This window comes from Tribolium castaneum, chromosome 10, assembly GCF_031307605.1.
Source record: "Tribolium castaneum strain GA2 chromosome 10, icTriCast1.1, whole genome shotgun sequence".
NCBI lineage: Eukaryota > Metazoa > Arthropoda > Insecta > Coleoptera > Tenebrionidae > Tribolium > Tribolium castaneum.
In genome coordinates, this window is record NC_087403.1 from 3,797,950 (window position 1) to 3,822,687 (window position 24,738).

Sequence of the window (24,738 nt, forward strand, 5' to 3'; positions counted from 1 at the left end):
TGTTATTTGCGACGGGAGTGGGGCGGTTTGAATTTGCGCGGCGGGTTTGATTGATGCGATTGGACGGCAGACTTGGAGGCGTCCCATTGTCACTTTGTTGATGGCGAGCCGTGGTGTTGTTTCACAAATAAATAAACCACAACAAAATGTAAATCGGAAGTTTCGAGCGAATACGTCGGTGGCAAGTGAACTGTGGAATTTGCGTTAATCAAGATATTGTTGATTCTTATCATTGATAAAATGAACACACAGGTGGTATCAAGAGAGCGATCAATTTTTTTGTCCAAACTTAGCTTCCCAACAAGTTCTTCTGACAGTCGTTTGCAGGATGAAGGGAACAATTCGGACGTCGAAGGCAAAGTCAAAAACAGACTCCTCTCAATGTGGAATAACGTGAAATATGGTGAGCCACTCTAACCTAACTTATTCATCGCCGAACTATGTGCAAACAAAGGCATTTCTTGCCCTGATAGCGGGTGATTCACTTATTTCATAAATCAAACGCTATATTTAGTGCAAGTCTGCTGAAACCACCGACACAGCGATTTCAGCGAACCGGAAGTCTTGCCAACAAAAAATTCCGTTACAAAACCAATCATGTGATAAATGTTGTAAATCACTCAAAATATTGTGAAAACCACAAATCCTTGATGATCCCCTTCATTATTATTAGTATCACCTTCAAATTGCGTACACAAGCAGGGCCGGACTACTCCCTTTTGAAACCCAACGTACTAATTTATAACTCTACTAGAGCTATTTTTGCTATTCTGAGTTGAGCTATTTTGAGCTGGGTCGAAAATGGTGTCATTTAGCACTGAAACACTTCAAAACCCTTTTTTTGGCACTAATAAATTTGCCAAAAATTATATTATTTCTCCTTATTTTCAGCCAACACATCAAAACGCAATTATTTTGCCAGATTTAAATAAAAATATGCCAAAAATTTCAGTATTTTTGCTTTTTTTAACCGCTGTTTAACTAGAAACGCGACTATTTTGAGGAATTTTGTTCAAAATAAGCTTAGAAGTCAGGCAGAACCGAGATAAAAACACGTCATATGGTAAAAATAAATTTTCCTGACGAGTTGAACACAAAATTTAGCAAAATTCAGTGAAAAATTTCACATTTTCAATATTAATAATTAATTTAAGTGTGGAAAATACCAAGTTTTTCTGGTTCAGTTAAGAAAATTTGTTATTTCCATGCTCAAATAAATATTGAAAAGTTACAGAATTTTTCCTCGAATTTTACAAAATGTTTTGTTATCTCAAGCGTTTTATTGTGTTTTACAGAAACGCAATTATTTTGCAAAATATCTCAAAAACAGCAACAAAAATCACTAAGTTGGATCGAAAAGCAAAGTATTTTAATATTTTGGATATTTTAGCGTATTTTTATTCGAAAACGCAGTTGTTTAGTGTTTTACAAAAATTTATTGGATCGAAAATGATATGATTTTAGCATTTTGCGGTATAGTCGCACGTTTTTGATTAAAAACGCAGTTATTAAGGGTTAAAAAGGATTATCTAATTAAATTGGTGTATTTTTTCCCTATTAAAAAGTTTTCCCATTTCACGGAAGTTCATTATTTCGAGGCCTTATCTATTTTAAAAGTTTCTTTTATCCACAATTTTCATAAAAATAAACTGGAAAATTGACTAATTGTTTCGACAATATTTTTTTATGACAACCTACACCTGATAATAAGAAAAAAAATAATAAAAATCATATTAAAATTTAATTTAATAAAATAAAAATATTTATTATCAATTAAACGTAATGGGTTTTATCTTATTGATCTTGATTTATTATATAAGCGGCAGTTGTTTTATATACATATATATGTCTAATTAACATGAAAAAATTATGACACTTAAACACAAAAAAATGAACAAAAAATAATCACCCCTTTTAAACTAAAGCAAGAACGAAAAAATATAGCTCTTTGTGTAATACTCTCAATAACTTTTACACCTTTTTTTTCTTACAACATCTCAGACCTGACTGACATGCCCAAGGGCCACCTAGTTTGAGCCTTCTTAAGGGCGCCTGCGTCAGAATAAAGTTTATTTAATTAAATTTTTTCTCTTGAAAACAAAGATCGAATTTGAAATGGTTTTTCTTCACTCGTAATTCCGCAGGCCTAGCCCGGCCCTGGCCCCAAAACGCATAAAATTTACACAGTTCTGTTTATTATCGCGGCATGGGTGTCAAATCCCTACGTACACACAAACGTGACGGAGTTATCACTTGTCAAGGATTACGAGTCTCGCACGACGCATAAAATGAATCCTGTCAATAACACGTTCACGTTTAAATCCAGGGATGAAGCTCAAGACGAACTTCTCGAAAGAATCTCCCGTCTGGCTCTTGGGCAAGTGCTACCGCAGGATCGAAAGTCCCTCCTCTGACAGCACCGAGCTCGGGACCGACGTTGCAGCCTTCCAGAGCCAGAGCGAGGTAACGGCCCAGTGTCCCAACCACGGCTCATTCTCCCTTCCAGATCGCCAGTAGCGACGACGAAGGCTTCGAAGGATTCAAAAAAGACTTCATTAGCAGATTATGGCTAACATATCGGCGCGAGTTCCCCATTCTGAACGGCTCCAACTACAGCAGCGACTGCGGCTGGGGCTGCATGCTGCGGAGCGGGCAAATGCTGATCGCCCAAGCCCTAGTCTGCCACATTCTGGGCAGGGACTGGCGGTGGCAGCCCGACCACCAGCCTACGACGAGGGAGAGTTTCATCGAGGTGGTGAACCACCGGAAAATTATCAAATGGTTCGGCGACAAGCCCTCCAGGAACAGCCCCTTTTCCATCCACACGCTCGTGGCCTTGGGCGAAGCCTCGGGCAAGAAGGCCGGCGACTGGTACGGCCCCGGGTTCGTCGCGCACCTCTTTCGGTAAAAATCAAAATACGACCCCCAAGCACAATTTTTTTAATACATATTTATTTCAAATCTAATAGAAATTATATCATAGTTTTTGTGAAAAAAATGGTATGTTCATACATAGTTATTAATACAACGAGTGCGAAAACACAAGTTCTAGGGTTCTCGTTATGCAACGAGCGTATGCGAGTGCATACCTAGACACCTGACAACTTTAAGCGTTTTCGTATGAGAATGTTAAATGTTGGTATAATACAGAAAATGAGCCGCTGAATTCAATGGAACAAACCGCATTGCTCTACGACTTTTAGTTTTCGGGTTATGAATTTTTTTGTTGAATAAAATTTTCCATTATAGGAAATACCTATCTTAATTTTTATCAAAAAACTTTAACATTTTAACTCGCGTTAAATGTCGGTATAGTACAGAAAATGAGCCGCTGAATTCAATGGAACAAACCACATTGCTCTACGACTTTTAGTTTTCGAGTTATGATTTTTTTTTTGTTGAATAAAATTTTCCACTGTAGATATTGCATATCTTAATTTTTAGCAAAAAACTTTAACATTTTAACTCTCGTTAAATGTCGGTATAGTAGAGAAAATGAGCCGCTGAATTCAATGGAACAAACCGCATTGCTCTACGACTTTTAGTTTTCGAGTTATGAATTTTTTTTGGTGAATAAAATTTTCCACTAGATATTGCATATCTTAATTTTTAGCAAAAAACTTTAAAAGTTCACATCTCGTTAAAAGATGGTTTTATACTCAAAATGAGCCGCTGAATTCAATAGAACAAACCGCATTGCTCTACGACTTTTAGTTTTCGAGTTATGAATTTTTTTGTTGAAGAAAATTTTTCACTATAGGAAATACCTATCTTAATTTTTATCAAAAAACTTTAACATTTTAACTCTCGTTAAATGTCGGTATAATACAGAAAATGAGCCGCTGAATTCAATGGAACAAACCGCATTGCCCTACGACTTTTAGTTTTCGAGTTATGAATTTTTTTGTTGAAGAAAATTTTTCGCTATAGGAAATACCTATCTTAATTTTTATCAAAAAACTTTAACATTTTAACTCTCGTTAAATGTCGGTATAATACAGAAAATGAGCCGCTGAATTCAATGGAACAAACCGCATTGCTCCACGACTTTTAGTTTTTGAGTTATGAATTCTTTTTGGTGAATAAAATTTTCCGCTATAGATATTGCATATCTTAATTTTTAGCAAAAAACTTTAAAAGTTCACATCTCGTTAAAAGATGGTTTTATACGCAAAATGAGCCGCTGAATTCAATGGAACAAACCGCATTGCTCTACGACTTTTAGTTTTTGAGTTATGAATTTTTTTGTTGAATAAAAGTTTCCACTATAGGAAATACCTATCTTAATTTTTATCAAAAAACTTTAACATTTTAACTCTCGTTAAATGTCGGCATAATATAGAAAATGAGCCGCTGAATTCAATGGAACAAACCGCATTGCTCTACGACTTTTAGTTTTCGAGTTATGAATTTTTTTGTTGAAGAAAATTTTTCGCTATAGGAAATACCTATCTTAATTTTTATCAAAAAACTTTAACATTTTAACTCTCGTTAAATGTCGGTATAATACAGAAAATGAGCCGCTGAATTCAATGGAACAAACCACATTGCTCTACGACTTTTAGTTTTTGAGTTATGAATTTTTTTTGTTGAATAAAATTTTCCACTAGATATTGCATATCTTAATTTTTAGCAAAAAACTTTAAAAGTTCACATCTCGTTAAAAGATGGTTTTATACTCAAAATGAGCCGCTGAATTCAATAGAACAAACCGCATTGCTCTACGACTTTTAGTTTTCGAGTTATGAATTTTTTTGTTGAATAAAATTTTCCACTAGATATTGCATATCTTAATTTTTAGCAAAAAACTTTAAAAGTTCACATCTCGTTAAAAGATGGTTTTATACTCAAAATGAGCCGCTGAATTCAATAGAACAAACCGCATTGCTCTACGACTTTTAGTTTTCGAGTTATGAATTTTTTTGTTGAAGAAAATTTTTCACTATAGGAAATACCTATCTTAATTTTTATCAAAAAACTTTAACATTGTAACTCTCGTTAAATGTCGGTATAATACAGAAAATGAGCCGCTGAATTCAATGGAACAAACCGCATTGCCCTACGACTTTTAGTTTTCGAGTTATGAATTTTTTTGTTGAAGAAAATTTTTCGCTATAGGAAATACCTATCTTAATTTTTATCAAAAAACTTTAACATTTTAACTCTCGTTAAATGTCGGTATAATACAGAAAATGAGCCGCTGAATTCAATGGAACAAACCGCATTGCCCTACGACTTTTAGTTTTCGAGTTATGAATTTTTTTGTTGAAGAAAATTTTTCGCTATAGGAAATACCTATCTTAATTTTTATCAAAAAACTTTAACATTTTAACTCTCGTTAAATGTCGGTATAATACAGAAAATGAGCCGCTGAATTCAATGGAACAAACCGCATTGCTCCACGACTTTTAGTTTTTGAGTTATGAATTCTTTTTGGTGAATAAAATTTTCCGCTATAGATATTGCATATCTTAATTTTTAGCAAAAAACTTTAAAAGTTCACATCTCGTTAAAAGATGGTTTTATACGCAAAATGAGCCGCTGAATTCAATGGAACAAACCGCATTGCTCTACGACTTTTAGTTTTTGAGTTATGAATTTTTTTGTTGAATAAAAGTTTCCACTATAGGAAATACCTATCTTAGTTTTTATCAAAAAACTTTAACATTTTAACTCTCGTTAAATGTCGGCATAATATAGAAAATGAGCCGCTGAATTCAATGGAACAAACCGCATTGCTCTACGACTTTTAGTTTTCGAGTTATGAATTTTTTTGTTGAATAAAATTTTCCACTAGATATTGCATATCTTAATTTTTAGCAAAAAACTTTAAAAGTTCACATCTCGTTAAAAGATGGTTTTATACTCAAAATGAGCCGCTGAATTCAATAGAACAAACCGCATTGCTCTACGACTTTTAGTTTTCGAGTTATGAATTTTTTTGTTGAAGAAAATTTTTCACTATAGGAAATACCTATCTTAATTTTTATCAAAAAACTTTAACATTGTAACTCTCGTTAAATGTCGGTATAATACAGAAAATGAGCCGCTGAATTCAATGGAACAAACCGCATTGCCCTACGACTTTTAGTTTTCGAGTTATGAATTTTTTTGTTGAAGAAAATTTTTCGCTATAGGAAATACCTATCTTAATTTTTATCAAAAAACTTTAACATTTTAACTCTCGTTAAATGTCGGTATAATACAGAAAATGAGCCGCTGAATTCAATGGAACAAACCACATTGCTCTACGACTTTTAGTTTTTGAGTTATGAATTTTTTTTGGTGAATAAAATTTTCCACTATAGATATTGCATATCTTAATTTTTAGCAAAAAACTTTAAAAGTTCACATCTCGTTAAAAGATGGTTTTATACGAATAATGAGCCGCTGAATTCAATGGAACAAACCGCATTGCTCCACGACTTTTAGTTTTTGAGTTATGAATTCTTTTTGGTGAATAAAATTTTCCGCTATAGATATTGCATATCTTAATTTTTAGCAAAAAACTTTAAAAGTTCACATCTCGTTAAAAGATGGTTTTATACGCAAAATGAGCCGCTGAATTCAATGGAACAAACCGCATTGCTCTACGACTTTTAGTTTTTGAGTTATGAATTTTTTTTGGTGAATAAAATTTTCCACTATAGATATTGCATATCTTAATTTTTAGCAAAAAACTTTAAAAGTTCACATCTCGTTAAAAGATAGTTTTATACGCAAAATGAGCCGCTGAATTCAATGGAACAAACCGCATTGCTCTACGACTTTTAATTTTTGAGTTATGAATTTTTTTTGGTGAATAAAATTTTCCACTATAGATATTGCTTATCTTAATTTTTAGCAAAAAACTTTAAAAGTTCACATTTCGTTAAAAGATGGTTTTATACGCAAAATGAGCCGCTGAATTCAATGGAACAAACCGCATTGCTCTACGACTTTTAGTTTTCGAGTTATGAATTTTTTTGTTGAATAAAATTTTCCAATATAGGAAATACATATCTTAATTTTTATCAAAAAACTTTAACATTTTAACTCTCGTTAAATGTCGGTATAATACAGAAAATGAGCCGCTGAATTCAATGGAACAAACCGCATTGCTCTACGACTTTTAGTTTTTGAGTTATGAATTTTTTTTGGTGAATAAAATTTTCCACTATAGATATTGCATATCTTAATTTTTAGCAAAAAACTTTAAAAGTTCACATCTCGTTAAAAGATGGTTTTATACGCAAAATGAGCCGCTGAATTCAATGGAACAAACCGCATTGCTCTACGACTTTTAGTTTTCGAGTTATGAATTTTTTTTTGGTAAATAAAATTTTCCACTATAGATATTGCATATCTTAATTTTTAGCAAAAAACTTTAAAAGTTTACATCTCGTTAAAAGATGGTTTTATAGGCAAAATGAGCCGCTGAATTCAATGGAACAAACCGCATTGCTCTACGACTTTTAGTTTTTGAGTTATGAATTTTTTCGTTGAATAAAATTTTCCACTATAGATATTGCATATCTTAATTTTTAGCAAAAAACTTTAAAAGTTTACATCTCGTTAAAAGATGGTTTTATACCTAAAATGAGCCGGTGAACTCAATGGAACAAACCGCATTGCTCTACGACTTTTAGTTTTCGAGTTATGAATTTTTTTGTTGAATAAAATTTTCCACTATAGGAAATACATATCTTAATTTTTATCAAAAAACTTTAACATTTTAACTCTCGTTAAATGTCGGTATAATACAGAAAATGAGCCGCTGAATTCAATAGAACAAACCGCATTGCTCTACGACTTTTAGTTTTCGAGTTATGATTTTTTTTGTGAACAACTTTTATCGCCTCTGTAGCCGGAACCATTGCCCGGAGCGGCTCCGGGTTTAGACGAAAAAATAGATAAAATTATGCGCTATCAGTTGGATTTTTGTTCGTTGCTCTAAGTCTTACAGTTTCCGAGAAAAACGCAAAAAAAGTTTCCATTTTCACTTTTTTTCAATTTTCTACCGCCAGTTACGGCGCAACTATTAGAGTTATCGAGAAACGGAAAAATCGAGGATAACCGGAATAATGTTATTCAAAATTCGTTTTGTTGGAACATTTTAATTTAAAACACTTTGCTATGGGAAGACTTAAGATGTTACCAACAAAAAAATGATTGCAGGCAGGCGTTCAAGCGCGCCTCTGAGGACAACTACGAGTTCGATTCGCTGACGGTGTGTGTGGCCCAAGACTGCGCAGGTGACTTATCCGTTTGGTTTTGTAATTTGGAATTGAATTTTCTGTTTAGTTTACATTAAGGATGTGATGGAGGAGTGCACGGATAAAAACGGCAAGTGGAAATCTCTGATTTTGCTGATCCCGGTCCGGTTAGGGGCCGAGAAGTTCAACTCGATTTACGCCCCCTGTCTCACGACCCTGTTCAGCTTGAAGCAGTGCATAGGCATAATCGGGGGGCGCCCTAAACATTCCTTGTACTTCGTAGGTTACCAAGGTTTGTGCCAGTACGCGGCTGTTTGACTGTTGACTGACTTGCTTATTCACAGACGATAAGTTGATTCATTTGGACCCGCATTACTGCCAGGAAGTTGTCGATGTTTGGGCGGTTGATTTTCCCTTGACGAGTTTCCACTGTAGGTCGCCGCGGAAAATCCACTTAAGCAAAATGGATCCGTCTTGTTGTATCGGATTTTATTGCCCTACCAAAGAGAGTTTTTTTAATCTCATTGAAATTGTCCAGCCTGTAAGTGGAGCGGGTTTGCGGTTGGAAAAAATAGTTGGGTTTTTTTGCAGTTGGTTATTCCTCCCGGACGAACTGATAGCCCCGGCAGCGAATATCCCATGTTCATATTCTGTGATGGGTACAGCCGTGATGCCCAGTTGTCCCCGAAAAAATTACCTCCATCTGAGTTAGAATATTCCATGGATAGTAGCACTGACGGCGATGACATGGGCACCGAGGCGTTTGAAATACTGTAGTTAACCAATTGTTAGTTCCGTTTGTTGGTTAAAAAGGATAAATGACTGATTGTTATTAAAATATCAATATTTTAAAATGTTAAAGATTCTCTATTGCTACGACTATGTGCTATGTCCTGAACAATCTATGACATTTTCTACCTAAGTTTTGTACATATGACTTTTTTATTTGCTATTTATTTAACTTATTTTTGTATTTCTTAGTAAACTTGTTACTGTGAATGAACGCATTGTTTCGTTTCTAACACCCTAGCCTTTGATAAAATTATCTCTTTTACCTTGGCTAACAGATGTTTAATTTAATCTCTTGTTTTAGTAAATAAAATTATCATAAACACCGAACGTCATCTGTTATGCTCTTATTGTAACAATAGTTACCGTGTCATCTTAATTTGAATAAATGTATTTGTGTTTTTGTGGCAAGTCTTAATCTTTTTGCAATAATTTACTTAACCGGTTGACCTCAAAACGAGTTGATTCACCTTTGCCTCTTTCTCTTATCACGGAGAGATAAAATTCGGATAAGTTCCACCAAACGTAGTGCTCTGTGTGTTTTTCGAAAATGTGTTAATCAACGTAGCGGGAAATTTAAAAATTGATAATTAGTGATTGAGAAAAAACAACGTCAATTATTTAAATGACTGGACACTCCGTTACTCAATACGACCATCACTTGCGTTGATAAGCGGCCCCAAGTTGTATTGTTATCAGTCGAAATTTAAAATAATTAAAAACATGTTGCTGTCAAGGGAGTTTTACACTTTTTTAAAAAGTGCGACCAGTCCGGCAAAACTAATCGTAAGTATGAGGTTTTTATTAATTCACCCAGTGACAAGCGTTTTTCATTCATGACCAGACTTTGAAAAACTTTCACTCGTGTGCGAGCTATGCGGCCCAAGTGTCTTTCAAACTGTCTGACATTGGTGAAGGCATAAGGGAGGTAACAGTCAAAGAGTGGTTCGTCAAAGTCGGCGACAAAGTCTCCCAATTTGACGAAATTTGCGAAGTACAGAGTGACAAAGCCTCGGTCACAATCACAAGCAGATACGATGGAGTTATTAAGAAACTACATTACAAAATCGACGAGATTGCGTCAGTTGGCAAACCCCTGGTGGACATTGAAACCGAAGGGGATGAACCAAGCGCAGCACCAACCCCCGAAGAAGAATCAAAACCCCCAGTCGAAGAAATTAAAATAAGCGAACCCACTGACCCCCAACCAACCGCTGAAATTTTATGCATCCCCTCTGTCCGAAGACTCGCCAAAGAACACAAGGTCAGTTCCGTCGCGCTTTACCCAACTTATCGCGAATAATAATCGCAGGTGAACTTATGGGAGGTCACAGGAACCGGAAAATCCGGCCGCATTCTCAAAGAAGACGTTCTGAAATACCTGCAAGCCGGCCCTGCGCCGGCCAAGGCCCCCGCCCGCCAGGCCCGCACCGAGCCCATCAAGGGCTTCCAGAAGGCCATGGTCAAGACAATGAGCGACGCTTTGGTACTCCCCCCGTTTCAGAAACCGTCCCCTCATTTCGCTCTTTCAGAAAATCCCTCACTTCGTCTACAGCGACGAAATCGCAGTAACGCAACTGTCGCAACTGAGACAAACCCTTAAAAAACTGCCAGAAACGCAGGACTTGAAGCTGTCGTTCATGCCCTTCTTCATCAAAGCGGCCTCCAACGCCCTGCAGCGCTTCCCGGTTTTGAACGCCAGCTTGGACGAGAACTGCGAGAATGTGACCTACAAGAGCGAGCACAACATCGGGGTTGCGATGGACACGAAAGTCGGGCTGGCCGTCCCGGTGATAAAAAACGTGGAGACACTTAGTATTATTGAAATTAGCAACGAACTGAACCGACTTATCAAGTCGGGGCGCAGCGGCTCCTTCTCGCCCCAGGACTTGGCCGGGGGCACGTTCACGATTTCGAACATTGGGGCTGTAATACCTTGTTTTTGTCCCAACTTTGTGCTAATTGCGTGTTTTAGATCGGCGGCACGTACATGAAGCCGGTCATTATGCCGCCGCACGTGGCCATTGTTGCGCTCGGGGCGTCCCAGGTGGTTCCCCGGTTTGACGACGCCGGGAATGTCGTCCCTGTCGAAGTGCTTAATCTGAGCGGGGCCGCCGACCACCGGATCATAGACGGGGCCACGATGGCCCGCTTTGTGCAGACTTTGAAACGGCAAATCGAAAACCCCTATCTCTTGTTCCTGAACTTGTGATGTGATAAATAAAACACGCTTTGCATCAACTGTATTTATTCTTCCCTCTCGTATATAAAATAGATTACATAACACCACAACAGTACCGATAAAATTAATAAGTTAGTCAGAAATAAATTATTACGTCAAAGGAAGACAAGCAAGCTATTGGGGAATTAATTTGGCTTTTACATAATCAAGGTAAGAACAATCGATGGACGGATTAAATAAAACATCAATTTTGTCCAAATGGCCGAACGATCACAGTGTTTATGTACAAATAGATTTTTGGGATTAGCACCGCGTTGCATCAGGCACTGGAATCTCAATACTTAACCACTGGAAAAAAATCATTAAACACGGCATTGCCACACGTGACGCTACTCAACTTTTTATGCGATAACTTACAAGTAACGTACGGGTTTTGCAAGATTCGTGGAGTTGTCTCCATCACTCGCAAAAGTAAGTCGTCTAAATAGTCTTCTAAGTCTTTTAGTTTCTTCTTTTGGGACTCTAGGTCGCTCTGTAAATTACACACTAGGAGAATGAGGTCCTGGAAAAAACAGTGAGACACATTTTAGCGGACGCAACGTACGTACTTCTCGCGATTTGCCTTCAAACTTCTGCAAAAGTTCGTTGGAAATGTGATTATTGTACGAGTAATTGACATCCTTCTCTCCGCCTATAATAATACGTTCACTTGAATTACTGGTCGGTTTATCACGTTTCGAGTCTATTTCATGTTTATCTAAAAGTAGAGCATGCACAGCTAGGCTAGACTAAACCGTTTTACCTTTTCTGAAATTCTTTAACTTGGCCAACATGCCGTCCCGCTCCTCCTTTTTGACAACCTCGGGAGTTTTAGTCGGAGTTACGCTAATGTCGTCTTTCGTAACAGTCGTTTCGGGAGGTTCCTCCTCAATTTGTGTGTCTAGTTTGGAGGAGTCCCACGAGCGGCGGTTCAACGATTCGCTACTCGCCGGTTTGAGTAAATCTAAACAATTTCGCTCAAATTTTGTTATCAAATATGATATGACTAACTTTTTGTTTGTTTCCCGAACAACTTCGACTCCCACTCGTCTTGCGGCTTGGGCTCGTTCCGCGGAGGCTTAGCCGGCGGCGTTTTATTCGAGACATCCCCGGAGATGTTCTCAGTGGAAGAAACCGAATTGTTGTGATTGGTCGGGTGGTTGAGCGAACTGACCGAACTCTTGTGGGACAAATCGTCAAACTAAAACAATATAAGTACTTTGGCCCCGATTTGTTCGGTTCAACTCACTGTAAAGTCATCCTCGTCACTCACAACCCCCGGGTCGGCGTCTTCCTTGGTTTGTCGACTTTTAAATTTGTCAAAGTTACGTTTTAAACTACCGACACTACCGATGGAAGAACTGTCGTCCAAATCCCCGTCTTTTTTCTTCCCTCTGAGGTGCATTTTCGACCCGATTGACTTGGCAAACTTTTTGATCCCTTTACGTTTCTCGGCGCTCCCTAAACTGAGCAAGCTGCCGCCCACGGACTGGGCCACGTGGGACAACTGGCCAATCGAAGACTTGTGTTTCTCTTTTTTGCTCAAATCGGTGAGGCTGCCAGACTTGACAGTGAACCCGATCTTCACTTCCAGGTGCCCCCGCTCTTTCGCCTTACCCACTTTGCCTAACAAAAAATTTGACAATAAGAAAGATATTAAGGATAGTCTATATTATTTTTATTTACGATACTGTATTTAAATTTATTAACTTGGCTACAAATATTTAAAGCGAGATAAGAACTGATCCGTGAGGTAATGATTTAATCTAAGAACAACAAATTATAAAAAAGGATTTTATCATTTTCCTTAAAAGTGGCCAGTATAAATGAATTTACAATTAAATTTCTAAGAGAAATAATAAACAAGAAATAATAATCTGACAAGACCAGAAGGCCGTCACTTTGAATTTAAGTTGGAAACACTGAAGGAGATTTTCCAATGAAGTGCAGTTCTTCAGGGAGTGACTGTTGCGTAATGGGCTTGCATTGTTTACACCGTGGGTGCAATTTGATCCGTTGAGTGTACCAAGGTCGCGTTTACACAACGTAAACAGTTACCGCCAATATAAATATTATTGCACCTTAGCCAACAATTTTGAATAGACGGCGGGTAAATGTGACAAGGTCGCAGCTGTCAAGCGCTCTATTTTGTTTATCTCTCGGGATTAAGTGATCAATTTATTTAATTCGCTGGTGTCAAATGTCAGAGTTGACGTACCTGGTTTGGCCTCAAGGCCGTACCATTTATTTTTGGGCCTTTCATAGATGTCCAAAGTGTTTAAAGGAATAGCGACTCTGCCAAGAAACTCGTCCACGCCAAAGCCATTGTGGTGCAATGCTGTTAAGATAATCTCGGCCGTGTTTCCTTGGTCGGGGATTGGCCTAAAATTAGCAATAATTAATATTTATCAGTTTGATGGGAGTTTGGCCCACAGTTCGCATTCTTCGTGCCACTCGACGTCAGGGTCAGCTTTTTCCTTTATCGACGTCTGGTATTTCGTCTTCCCCAATGCAATTGTCACAAAGCAGTCGTTTGTCTTGTTTTTACCTTTGGTCAATAATCCTGCAGCTCGTTGGACTATTAACACAATTCCCATTAAAAAATTAATTAAGCCTTTTTGTTTATTTACCTGTGACTTGTACATGCGTTGGCATCCACATTTTTGCTAAAGAATTTTGTGAGCTAACGTGACGGAATGTCTAAGGTGAAACTGAGTCATTAAATTGATAAGAGCGTGTGATTTCACTAGGATCATAACATTCCGTTATTTCGTGCGAATTGGGAGGCCTTTAATTGCTCACTTCACAACCATTCACAACCAAATTCACTTTGTAGGTTACCTTTGTTTTTAACTAATCATTACGGATGACGTTTACAGAAATTTATGTCGGTGACGAAAACGGGAATATTCACAACCACACTCACAACAAAATTCTGGTGGAAAAACGGACCACAATCCCACCTTAACTCGCCCAGTCCGCGCACTCGGCGCCAGGGGGCGCACAACGACTCAAAAACTGCTCCTTTGCGGAAACAGAGCTCAAATAGACACAAGTACTTTGTCCTCTGTTCATTTCCAGCCAAATAAACGCCAAAAAAGTGTCTTAATTATTTTTGGCGCCAATTTTTCGGATATACAAAATGGTTCCGCCCAGCTCTCTAGATGTTATTTATGACAAGAAAATATTTTTTTAATATACAGCGTGTCCCAAAAAATTGCCTTAACATTGCGTTTCCCCGAGCACCACAATCGTACAGAAAAATATCATGATTTATTTTATTGTATCGAAGGCATGGGAGAAGTAAAAAAAATACCCACTGCCCTTATCTTGGAGTTGAAGTTGTTAACTAATTTGTTATTGAATGATAAAGTAGCGTCTTCGGTTGAGAAGTTTAGCTTAAAACCATATATTGTCTGTCAGATAATAACTGAAGTTTTCGAAATTAAAAAAAAAACGATAAAAATGTAATAGGTCTGTAATTTTCTAGATTCCTCGGATCTTTGTTTTATAAACTGGTACAAAAAACTGAATCTTTTAATTCGCCGGGAAAATTAAAAGATAAATTATGTGTGGTTGATTTAACATGTTTTTTATGAAGAGCATCATATTTTATTGCAAAATCAGGATCTTTGTCACTCTTATTGATTGATAAAGCCCCAAATTACACTCGAAACAGATCGATATTTTCGCCCACCTCTACTCATTTATCATGGTCATCCTCATCATTCATCATCGAATTAAATTATCTCTAAAAATAACAATCACATTTTGAAACACTTTCGATAAAACATTTTGTAATCCTGACCTCGCGATCCCTTATCTCAAAATACCCTTCTTCTAAAAATAATCAATAGAAGTTCGTGCTTCCTCCACCTCTCATTAGGCTAATTAGTGAGCAAACACGAAGACACCGCGGTCATAATCATAAATTAGGAAAACCAGCCAAGGCGCACCCAAATTAATTAGCCCAGTCCCCAACACCCGCCATTGATTTAAATTTAGCGCGCGGCACCATAACCACAAAAAACAAATCTCCCTGTGCAAATTGTTTTGTTGCGTGTCGGGCGCCCAGCACGTGTTTCCTCCCGAAAAACCAGCCCTTCTCCACCATTTTTCTCCTAAGAGGTGCGTTGCCCGTGTTGTTACCCCCGCGTTACAATTCCCGTAGGTTTGGCCAGGATGTCTGGCTTGCGGAACCCCCGGCCCTTGGTGCTGTGCGGGCCCTCGGGCTCCGGCAAAAGCACGCTGGTGAAGAAGATGATGGCCGACTTCCCGGACAAGTTCGGGTTTAGCATCAGTCACACGACCCGGCAGCCCCGTCCGGGGGAGGTGCACGGCCAGCACTACCACTTCACCTCTCGGGAGGAGATGGAGCAGGCCATCAGCGACGGGAGGTTCATCGAAAGCGCCAGCTTTTGCGGGAACATGTACGGGACGAGCAAAGCGGCGGTGGAGCAAGTGATCCAAGAGGGCAAGGTCTGTGTGCTGGATATTGACGTCCAGGGGGTGAAGCAGGTCAAGAAGACGGACCTCAACCCCTTCTACGTCTTCATCAAGCCCCCCAGTTTGGAGGAGCTGAAGAACAGGCTCACGGCGCGCAAAACCGAGTCGGAGGAGAGTCTCAACCATAGGTTGAAAGTGGCCAGTGAGGAAATGGAATATGGTAAAAGGAACAGACTTGGTGATAATTAATTTATTAACCCATCCATTTCGTTTTATTACAGGGACTTCGGATAACTTCGATTTTATCGTAGTTAATGATAATTTAGACCACGCATATGCTCAGCTAAAGTCGTTTGTGGAAGAAAAGGTTTTGAAAGAGACAAATTAATTGATTTAGATTTTATTAAAATTACATTCCTTGTGGAGCATTCTGGCCTAGTTAATTAACAAATTGTACTTAATGTGTAGTCGTTGCTTCGCGTTACTTGACATCGTTCTTGTTGTAAATAGATGCTAGAAGTAACTGCATTTATTGATAGTTAACTGTGATTTTGAGGTACTTTGAGATTGATTTGTACGAAACTAGAGCGTCCAATTAATGCTTTATTCGTAATGAAGCAATAAACTTAATTGTATGTAAAGTTGCAATAAATTGATGCTCCTAACAATTTGTATTAAGATTGACGGGAACACGTTTTAGTGTTTCTAAGCCGTCAGATGGCGCGGAATTTATTTTTCTATTATCTTTTTTTTATCATAATATAATTAAATTTGTGTCAACGTAACAAATTATTTTTGAAAAAATAATTAAACATTTTTAAAATAAAAAATATTTTGAAAAACCAAGGTTGGGCGACGAAAATCATAGTTGGCTATGATTATTTTTTTCTGAGCTGAAAACAATATAAATACAGCTTGGTATTTTTATACTTTTTATATATATATATATATATATATATATATATATATATATTCGTATGACAGAAAAAAAAAGGACAATAATACATTGTATATAGAAGAAGTCACAAAACTTTTATGGTAAATAACCATAAAAAATATATTTAAAATTTTTGAAAGTAGTTGGCCATGGAAAAATTATTTCACATAAAACGTGAATTTTGTGAACGGTTATTAAAGTAAAAAATATGAAATTATCAAAATAAGCTATGTTTAAGTTATTTCCAATTAAACAAATATACGATCGTCGCAGATTAAATTATTACATAAAATTACATTAATTACATAAAAATGTGCAGAAAATTGAAAACGATGTCACTACCATTTGATGATACTTTTAATAATTTTTTTTAATCATTTTATTTTATTTAATTTAGTGAAGTACAATAGAGGTGACGTTGATAATGTTATGTATTTTTTACCGCATATGGGATTTTTAGAAAATAGAATTACAATGTACGCTTGCCATTTTAACTCTAAAAACAAATAATTTTTATTAATCGCAAAAATTTGATCTAATAATAATTTACTATGCTGTTTGTGAATTAATTAGTGTTTAAAAAAATCATTAAATTATAAATACTTGTTGGGTAATTCTTCAGTTTTAATTGAAAATCCAAAATTTTTTCATGGCCTACTATGAAGAAAAAATGAACTGTTGTTTTTTTTAATATTTAAAAATAATGTATTACACAAATAAACATCATCAGAAAAAAATAAGCTTTTTAAAAATATCACAGCCGCCTATGATACCTAAAACCTAAAATGACAACTTTTGTTTATAAGTCGAAAACAAAAGACGACACCGGGATGCGGTTTTGACCAAAATTATTTTCTCAAAAAAAAAAAACGGAGCCAAGAATATGTGCCTTTTATACACTTCCCTTCAGATGTATTTTTTTCTTTATCTCTTAAATATAAATGTTTCCGTAAAATTTTTACAAAAAAGTGTTACGCTGGCGCAAATTCGATTTGAAATTAGAGCTAAAAATAGAAAAATAATTTCATTAATTCAGTTAAGTGATCTAGAGAACGACTCGGGAGTGTTGAATTTGAGTAAATTTTGCACTTTTCGCTCGATGGTGAACAAATGTTCGTCGTGCACTTCCGGGGCGATGTCTCTCATGGCTTTGGCTAGGTTGAAGACGTATTCAATGTTCGTGCCACTGGGGCCCACAGACTTGACTACTTGATTGGCGATGCTGTCGGCGTCCGCAGGCCCGGCGTACTGCGGATTATCGTCATTTGCTACATAAATAATTATTTCGAACGGTTGCTTGTCTTTATCTTTGGGGTAAAATAGGACTGGAGTTCGCACATAGCCGCCTTTTTCCCTATAATCGAGGTGCTTGACTACCGAGTCTTTCTCCTGATCGCTGATTTTATACGCGACTCCGTAAACACGGTCCTGTAATTGGTAAATTAACGTGTGCAAAAAAAACTGCTAACACTTACTGTTGCATCACCTGGCACCAAGGTCACAACTCGGCCTGGCTGTTGATTATTTATTATTATATAACGAAGGCATTGCAAAATAACACTTTACCTTGCCGGGGATCCCACGGTGGTCAGTGCTGTGCTGGTAAAAGCGCCTTTGGAAGTTTTTTATGTAGCCCACGATTTTTTCTTCATAGGGAAAGTCCACTTTCCAGATTAGGGACCCATAACCAAATACCCACATTTTAATACTAGTAGGAAATCACGAACGGATATCACAGAAGTTTCAACGGAAAAGTACTTTTTAGAAGTTTAACCTCAAAATTGAACGTCAACTTGACAGTGACACACGTCACGTGTGGCCTGATTTTCAATTTCCGAAAATACCCGAAGCCAACAAAATATGCTTAAGTTTTGTAAATGTATGCTTGGTTGCCCACTTTAAAAACGTTTAATAAAGAAAAAACAAAAAAACGCAAAACGTCCTTTGATTTGATCGAAAATAACTAAAAAATTACCATTTCTAGGCGTCCGTGCAGCAAAAACTTGAATATTTTGCAAAATTTTTTAAACAGTAAGCCAATAAATCACAGAAATATGACAAAAATGACATTATTTTTGCAAGTTTAGAAGATTTAAACAGGTTTTTAGACCAAAAATCAAGTTTTTTTTCTTTGTTTTTATTAAATTTGTTCAAAACAAAATACCAAATTTGGTCGGAAATGACCAAAAATTTACCTTTTCTAAGCGTTTATTCAAGGAAAACTCAGTTATTGCGCAAAATTTCTTAAAAAATAAGCCAGTAAATCACAGAGTTATGTTAAAAATGACATTATTTTTGCAAGTTCTGAGGATTTAAACACGTTTTTAGACCAAAAAGTTTGAAAAGGTAAGTGAAACAACACCTAAACAAAAATAAGAGATTGAGAAAAGACATAGAAGAATAAACGTAAAGCAAAGCATAAAACTGAGAGAAATAAGAAAATAATGCGGCAAAAATGTAAAAGTACGTAAAAGCCCCAAATTGTGAACGTACTTTTTGTTTTGAGAGAAAAAAAGACGAACGTAAAGGCGAAATATAACTTCAAACGTTAGTTGACTTATACGCCCGGTATGTTTTGATGGAATCTGATGAAAAATTAGAGAATTAAATTGAAAAAAGTAGAACAAAATGCTTTCTCGAGCTAAGTCGCCGACTTTTGAACTAAATGTATTTGCATTTTAGATGAATTATTGCAATTATATAGTTAGTAATTGTGATTTATTTAAAAAGTTTGTGTTAAAATATCTGCAAAAGACGGTCAGTACCTAGGGCCTCGTGGCCTAGTGGTATAAGCGCCACTTTCGGCGGTGGAGGTCGGGTGTTCGCACCCGGATCACGGCAACAATTTTTCTATGAAAAGAAGTTTGAAAAGGTAAGTGAAACAACACCTAAACAAAAATAAGATATTGAGAGAACACATAGACGAATAAACGTAAAGCAGAGCATAAAACTGAGAGAAATAAGAAAATAATGCGGCAAAAATGTAAAAGTACGTAAAAGCCCCAAATTGTGAACGTACTTTTTGTTTTGAGAGAAAAAAAGACGAACGTAAAGGCGAAATATAACTTCAAACTTTAGTTGACTAATACGCCCGGTATGTTTTGATGGAATCTGATGAAAAATTAGAGAATTAAATTGAAAAAAGTAGAACAAAATGCTTTCTCGAGCTAAGTCGCCGACTTTTGAACTAAATGTATTTGCATTTTAGATGAATTATTGCAATTATATAGTTAGTAATTGTGATTTATTTAAAAAGTTTGTGTTAAAATATCTGCAAAAGACGGTCAGTACCTAGGGCCTCGTGGCCTAGTGGTATAAGCGCCACTTTCGGCGGTGGAGGTCGGGTGTTCGCACCCGGATCACGGCAACAATTTTTCTATGAAAAGAAGTTTGAAAAGGTAAGTGAAACAACACCTGAACAAAAATAAGAGATTGAGAAAACACATAAAAGAATAAACGTAAAGCAGAGCATAAAACTGAGAGAAATAAGAAAATAATGCGGTAAAAATGTAAAAGTACGTAATAGCCCCAAATTGTAAACGTACTTTTTGTTTTGAGAGAAAAAGAGACGAACGTAAAGGTGAAATATAACTTCAAACTTTAGTTGACATATACGCCCAGTATGTTTTGATGGAATCTGATGAAAAATTGGAGAATTAAATTGAAAATAGTGGAACAAAATGCTTTCTCGAGCTAAGTCGCCGACTTTTGAACTAAATGTATTTGCATTTTAGGTGAATTATTGCAATTATATAGTTAGTAATGTTGATTTATTTAAAAAAATTGTGTTAAAATATCTGCAAAAGACGGTCAGTACCTAGGGCCTCGTGGCCTAGTGGTATAAGCGCCACTTTCGGCGGTGGAGGTCGGGTGTTCGCACCCGGATCACGGCAACAATTTTTCTATGAAAAGAAGTTTGAAAAGGTAAGTGAAACAACACCTAAACAAAAATAAGATATTGAGAGAACACATAGACGAATAAACGTAAAGCAGAGCATAAAACTGAGAGAAATAAGAAAATAATGCGGCAAAAATGTAAAAGTACGTAAAAGCCCCAAATTGTGAACGTACTTTTTGTTTTGAGAGAAAAAAAGACGAACGTAAAGGCGAAATATAACTTCAAACTTTAGTTGACATATACGCCCAGTATGTTTTGATGGAATCTGATGAAAAATTAGAGAATTAAATTGAAAAAAGTGGAACAAAATGCTTTCTCGAGCTAATCGCCGACTTTTGAACTAAATGTATTTGCATTTTAGATGAATTATTGCAATTATATAGTTAGTAATTGTGATTTATTGAAAAAGTTTGTGTTAAAATATCTGCAAAAGACGGTCAGTACCTAGGGCCTCGTGGCCTAGTGGTATAAGCGCCACTTTCGGCGGTGGAGGTCGGGTGTTCGCACCCGGATCACGGCAACAATTTTTCTATGAAAAGAAGTTTGAAAAGGTAAGTGAAACAACACCTGAACAAAAATAAGATATTGAGAAAACACATAAAAGAATTAAACGTAAAGCAGAGCATAAAACTGAGAGAAATAAGAAAATAATGCGGCAAAAATGTAAAAGTACGTAAAAGCCCCAAATTGTGAACGTACTTTTTGTTTTGAGAGAAAAAAAGATGAACGTAAAGGCGAAATATAACTTCAAACTTTAGTTGACTAATACGCCCGGTATGTTTTGATGGAATCTGATGAAAAATTAGAGAATTAAATTGAAAAAAGTAGAACAAAATGCTTTCTCGAGCTAAGTCGCCGACTTTTGAACTAAATGTATTTGCATTTTAGATGAATTATTGCAATTATATAGTTAGTAATTGTGATTTATTTAAAAAGTTTGTGTTAAAATATCTGCAAAAGACGGTCAGTACCTAGGGCCTCGTGGCCTAGTGGTATAAGCGCCACTTTCGGCGGTGGAGGTCGGGTGTTCGCACCCGGATCACGGCAACAATTTTTCTATGAAAAGAAGTTTGAAAAGGTAAGTGAAACAACACCTGAACAAAAATAAGAGATTGAGAAAACACATAAAAGAATAAACGTAAAGCAGAGCATAAAACTGAGAGAAATAAGAAAATAATGCGGTAAAAATGTAAAAGTACGTAATAGCCCCAAATTGTAAACGTACTTTTTGTTTTGAGAGAAAAAGAGACGAACGTAAAGGTGAAATATAACTTCAAACTTTAGTTGACATATACGCCCAGTATGTTTTGATGGAATCTGATGAAAAATTGGAGAATTAAATTGAAAATAGTGGAACAAAATGCTTTCTCGAGCTAAGTCGCCGACTTTTGAACTAAATGTATTTGCATTTTAGGTGAATTATTGCAATTATATAGTTAGTAATGTTGATTTATTTAAAAAAATTGTGTTAAAATATCTGCAAAAGACGGTCAGTACCTAGGGCCTCGTGGCCTAGTGGTATAAGCGCCACTTTCGGCGGTGGAGGTCGGGTGTTCGCACCCGGATCACGGCAACAATTTTTCTATGAAAAGAAGTTTGAAAAGGTAAGTGAAACAACACCTAAACAAAAATAAGATATTGAGAGAACACATAGACGAATAAACGTAAAGCAGAGCATAAAACTGAGAGAAATAAGAAAATAATGCGGCAAAAATGTAAAAGTACGTAAAAGCCCCAAATTGTGAACGTACTTTTTGTTTTGAGAGAAAAAAAGACGAACGTAAAGGCGAAATATAACTTCAAACTTTAGTTGACTTATACGCCCGGTATGTTTTGATGGAATCTGATGAAAAATTAGAGAATTAAATTGAAAAAAGTAGAACAAAATGCTTTCTCGAGCTAAGTCGCCGACTTTTGAACTAAATGTATTTGCATTTTAGATGAATTATTGCAATTATATAGTTAGTAATTGTGATCTATTTAAAAAGTTTGTGTTAAAATATCTGCAAAAGACGGTCAGTACCTAGGGCCTCGTGGCCTAGTGGTATAAGCGCCACTTTCGGCGGTGGAGGTCGGGTGTTCGCACCCGGATCACGGCAACAATTTTTCTATGAAAAGAAGTTTGAAAAGGTAAGTGAAACAACACCTGAACAAAAATAAGAGATTGAGAAAACACATAAAAGAATAAACGTAAAGCAGAGCATAAAACTGAGAGAAATAAGAAAATAATGCGGTAAAAATGTAAAAGTACGTAATAGCCCCAAATTGTAAACGTACTTTTTGTTTTGAGAGAAAAAGAGACGAACGTAAAGGTGAAATATAACTTCAAACTTTAGTTGACATATACGCCCAGTATGTTTTGATGGAATCTGATGAAAAATTGGAGAATTAAATTGAAAATAGTGGAACAAAATGCTTTCTCGAGCTAAGTCGCCGACTTTTGAACTAAATGTATTTGCATTTTAGGTGAATTATTGCAATTATATAGTTAGTAATTGTGATCTATTTAAAAAGTTTGTGTTAAAATATCTGCAAAAGACGGTCAGTACCTAGGGCCTCGTGGCCTAGTGGTATAAGCGCCACTTTCGGCGGTGGAGGTCGGGTGTTCGCACCCGGATCACGGCAACAATTTTTCTATGAAAAGAAGTTTGAAAAGGTAAGTGAAACAACACCTGAACAAAAATAAGATATTGAGAAAACACATAAAAGAATTAAACGTAAAGCAGAGCATAAAACTGAGAGAAATAAGAAAATAATGCGGCAAAAATGTAAAAGTACGTAAAAGCCCCAAATTGTGAACGTACTTTTTGTTTTGAGAGAAAAAAAGACGAACGTAAAGGCGAAATATAACTTCAAACTTTAGTTGACTTATACGCCCGGTATGTTTTGATGGAATCTGATGAAAAATTGGAGAATTAAATTGAAAATAGTGGAACAAAATGCTTTCTCGAGCTAATTCGCCGACTTTTGAACTAAATGTATTTGCATTTTAGATGAATTATTGCAATTATATAGTTAGTAATTGTGATTAATTAAAAAGGTTTGTGTTAAAATATCTGCAAAAGACGGTCAGTACCTAGGGCCTCGTGGCCTAGTGGTATAAGCGCCACTTTCGGCGGTGGAGGTCGGGTGTTCGCACCCGGATCACGGCAACAATTTTTCTATGAAAAGAAGTTTGAAAAGGTAAGTGAAACAACACCTAAACAAAAATAAGATATTGAGAGAACACATAGACGAATAAACGTAAAGCAGAGCATAAAACTGAGAGAAATAAGAAAATAATGCGGCAAAAATGTAAAAGTACGTAAAAGCCCCAAATTGTGAACGTACTTTTTGTTTTGAGAGAAAAAAAGACGAACGTAAAGGCGAAATATAACTTCAAACTTTAGTTGACTTATACGCCCGGTATGTTTTGATGGAATCTGATGAAAAATTGGAGAATTAAATTGAAAATAGTGGAACAAAATGCTTTCTCGAGCTAATTCGCCGACTTTTGAACTAAATGTATTTGCATTTTAGATGAATTATTGCAATTATATAGTTAGTAATTGTGATTAATTAAAAAGGTTTGTGTTAAAATATCTGCAAAAGACGGTCAGTACCTAGGGCCTCGTGGCCTAGTGGTATAAGCGCCACTTTCGGCGGTGGAGGTCGGGTGTTCGCACCCGGATCACGGCAACAATTTTTCTATGAAAAGAAGTTTGAAAAGGTAAGTGAAACAACACCTAAACAAAAATAAGATATTGAGAGAACACATAGACGAATAAACGTAAAGCAGAGCATAAAACTGAGAGAAATAAGAAAATAATGCGGCAAAAATGTAAAAGTACGTAAAAGCCCCAAATTGTGAACGTACTTTTTGTTTTGAGAGAAAAAAAGACGAACGTAAAGGCGAAATATAACTTCAAACTTTAGTTGACTAATACGCCCGGTATGTTTTGATGGAATCTGATGAAAAATTAGAGAATTAAATTGAAAAAAGTAGAACAAAATGCTTTCTCGAGCTAAGTCGCCGACTTTTGAACTAAATGTATTTGCATTTTAGATGAATTATTGCAATTATATAGTTAGTAATTGTGATTTATTTAAAAAAATTGTGTTAAAATATCTGCAAAAGACGGTCAGTACCTAGGGCCTCGTGGCCTAGTGGTATAAGCGCCACTTTCGGCGGTGGAGGTCGGGTGTTCGCACCCGGATCACGGCAACAATTTTTCTATGAAAAGAAGTTTGAAAAGGTAAGTGAAACAACACC

The 24,738-nt window shown here is 36.3% G+C and overlaps 5 protein-coding genes across 10 annotated transcripts; 3 read left to right on the top strand and 2 right to left on the bottom strand.

Annotated features, from left to right (window-relative positions):
* The first annotated feature begins 88 nt into the window (after positions 1–88).
* Atg4b (Autophagy-related 4b) lies at positions 89–9,198 on the top strand. 2 transcript variants are annotated; one of them, XM_008195198.3, is made up of 8 exons: positions 91–252; positions 328–403; positions 2,327–2,463; positions 2,507–2,904; positions 8,158–8,234; positions 8,284–8,487; positions 8,540–8,736; positions 8,787–9,198. In XM_008195198.3, exons 1-8 carry the CDS (start codon positions 241–243, stop codon positions 8,970–8,972), a joined length of 1,287 nt encoding a protein of 428 aa, XP_008193420.1. In that variant the 5' UTR covers positions 91–240; the 3' UTR covers positions 8,973–9,198. The 2 variants fall into 2 exon arrangements, with proteins under 2 accessions (XP_971091.2, XP_008193420.1); XM_965998.4 differs by having other exon boundaries at positions 89–403.
* Positions 9,199–9,404: 206 nt separating this feature from the next.
* Positions 9,405–11,225, top strand: Dbct (Dihydrolipoamide branched chain transacylase E2). The gene is made up of 5 exons (XM_966056.4): positions 9,405–9,770; positions 9,829–10,248; positions 10,297–10,470; positions 10,517–10,912; positions 10,960–11,225. Exons 1-5 carry the CDS (start codon positions 9,708–9,710, stop codon positions 11,194–11,196), a joined length of 1,290 nt encoding a protein of 429 aa, XP_971149.1. The 5' UTR covers positions 9,405–9,707; the 3' UTR covers positions 11,197–11,225.
* Positions 11,216–14,205, bottom strand: Rip11 (Rab11 interacting protein). Of its 5 annotated transcripts, none has more exons than XM_966123.5 (9): positions 13,836–14,205; positions 13,639–13,783; positions 13,424–13,587; positions 12,455–12,831; positions 12,217–12,406; positions 11,969–12,169; positions 11,775–11,857; positions 11,584–11,728; positions 11,216–11,514 (listed from the first exon to the last, which is right to left on the bottom strand). In XM_966123.5, the coding sequence occupies exons 1-9, from the start codon at positions 13,864–13,866 to the stop codon at positions 11,501–11,503; spliced, it is 1,350 nt and encodes a 449-aa protein (XP_971216.2). In that variant the 5' UTR covers positions 13,867–14,205; the 3' UTR covers positions 11,216–11,500. The 5 variants fall into 5 exon arrangements, with proteins under 5 accessions (XP_971216.2, XP_008193423.1, XP_008193424.1 ...); XM_008195201.3 differs by having other exon boundaries at positions 11,565–11,728; positions 11,775–11,908; XM_008195202.3 differs by having other exon boundaries at positions 11,565–11,728; positions 13,836–14,204.
* Positions 14,206–15,019: 814 nt separating this feature from the next.
* Positions 15,020–16,292, top strand: LOC659919 (uncharacterized protein). Its single transcript, XM_008195204.3, has 3 exons — positions 15,020–15,333; positions 15,377–15,871; positions 15,933–16,292. Exons 2-3 carry the CDS (start codon positions 15,388–15,390, stop codon positions 16,037–16,039), a joined length of 591 nt encoding a protein of 196 aa, XP_008193426.2. The 5' UTR covers positions 15,020–15,333; positions 15,377–15,387; the 3' UTR covers positions 16,040–16,292.
* On the bottom strand, positions 16,036–18,416 carry LOC659981 (uncharacterized protein). The gene is made up of 3 exons (XM_064359497.1): positions 18,155–18,416; positions 18,064–18,102; positions 16,036–18,016 (listed from the first exon to the last, which is right to left on the bottom strand). Exons 1-3 carry the CDS (start codon positions 18,287–18,289, stop codon positions 17,621–17,623), a joined length of 570 nt encoding a protein of 189 aa, XP_064215567.1. The 5' UTR covers positions 18,290–18,416; the 3' UTR covers positions 16,036–17,620.
* Positions 18,417–24,738: the final 6,322 nt, after the last annotated feature.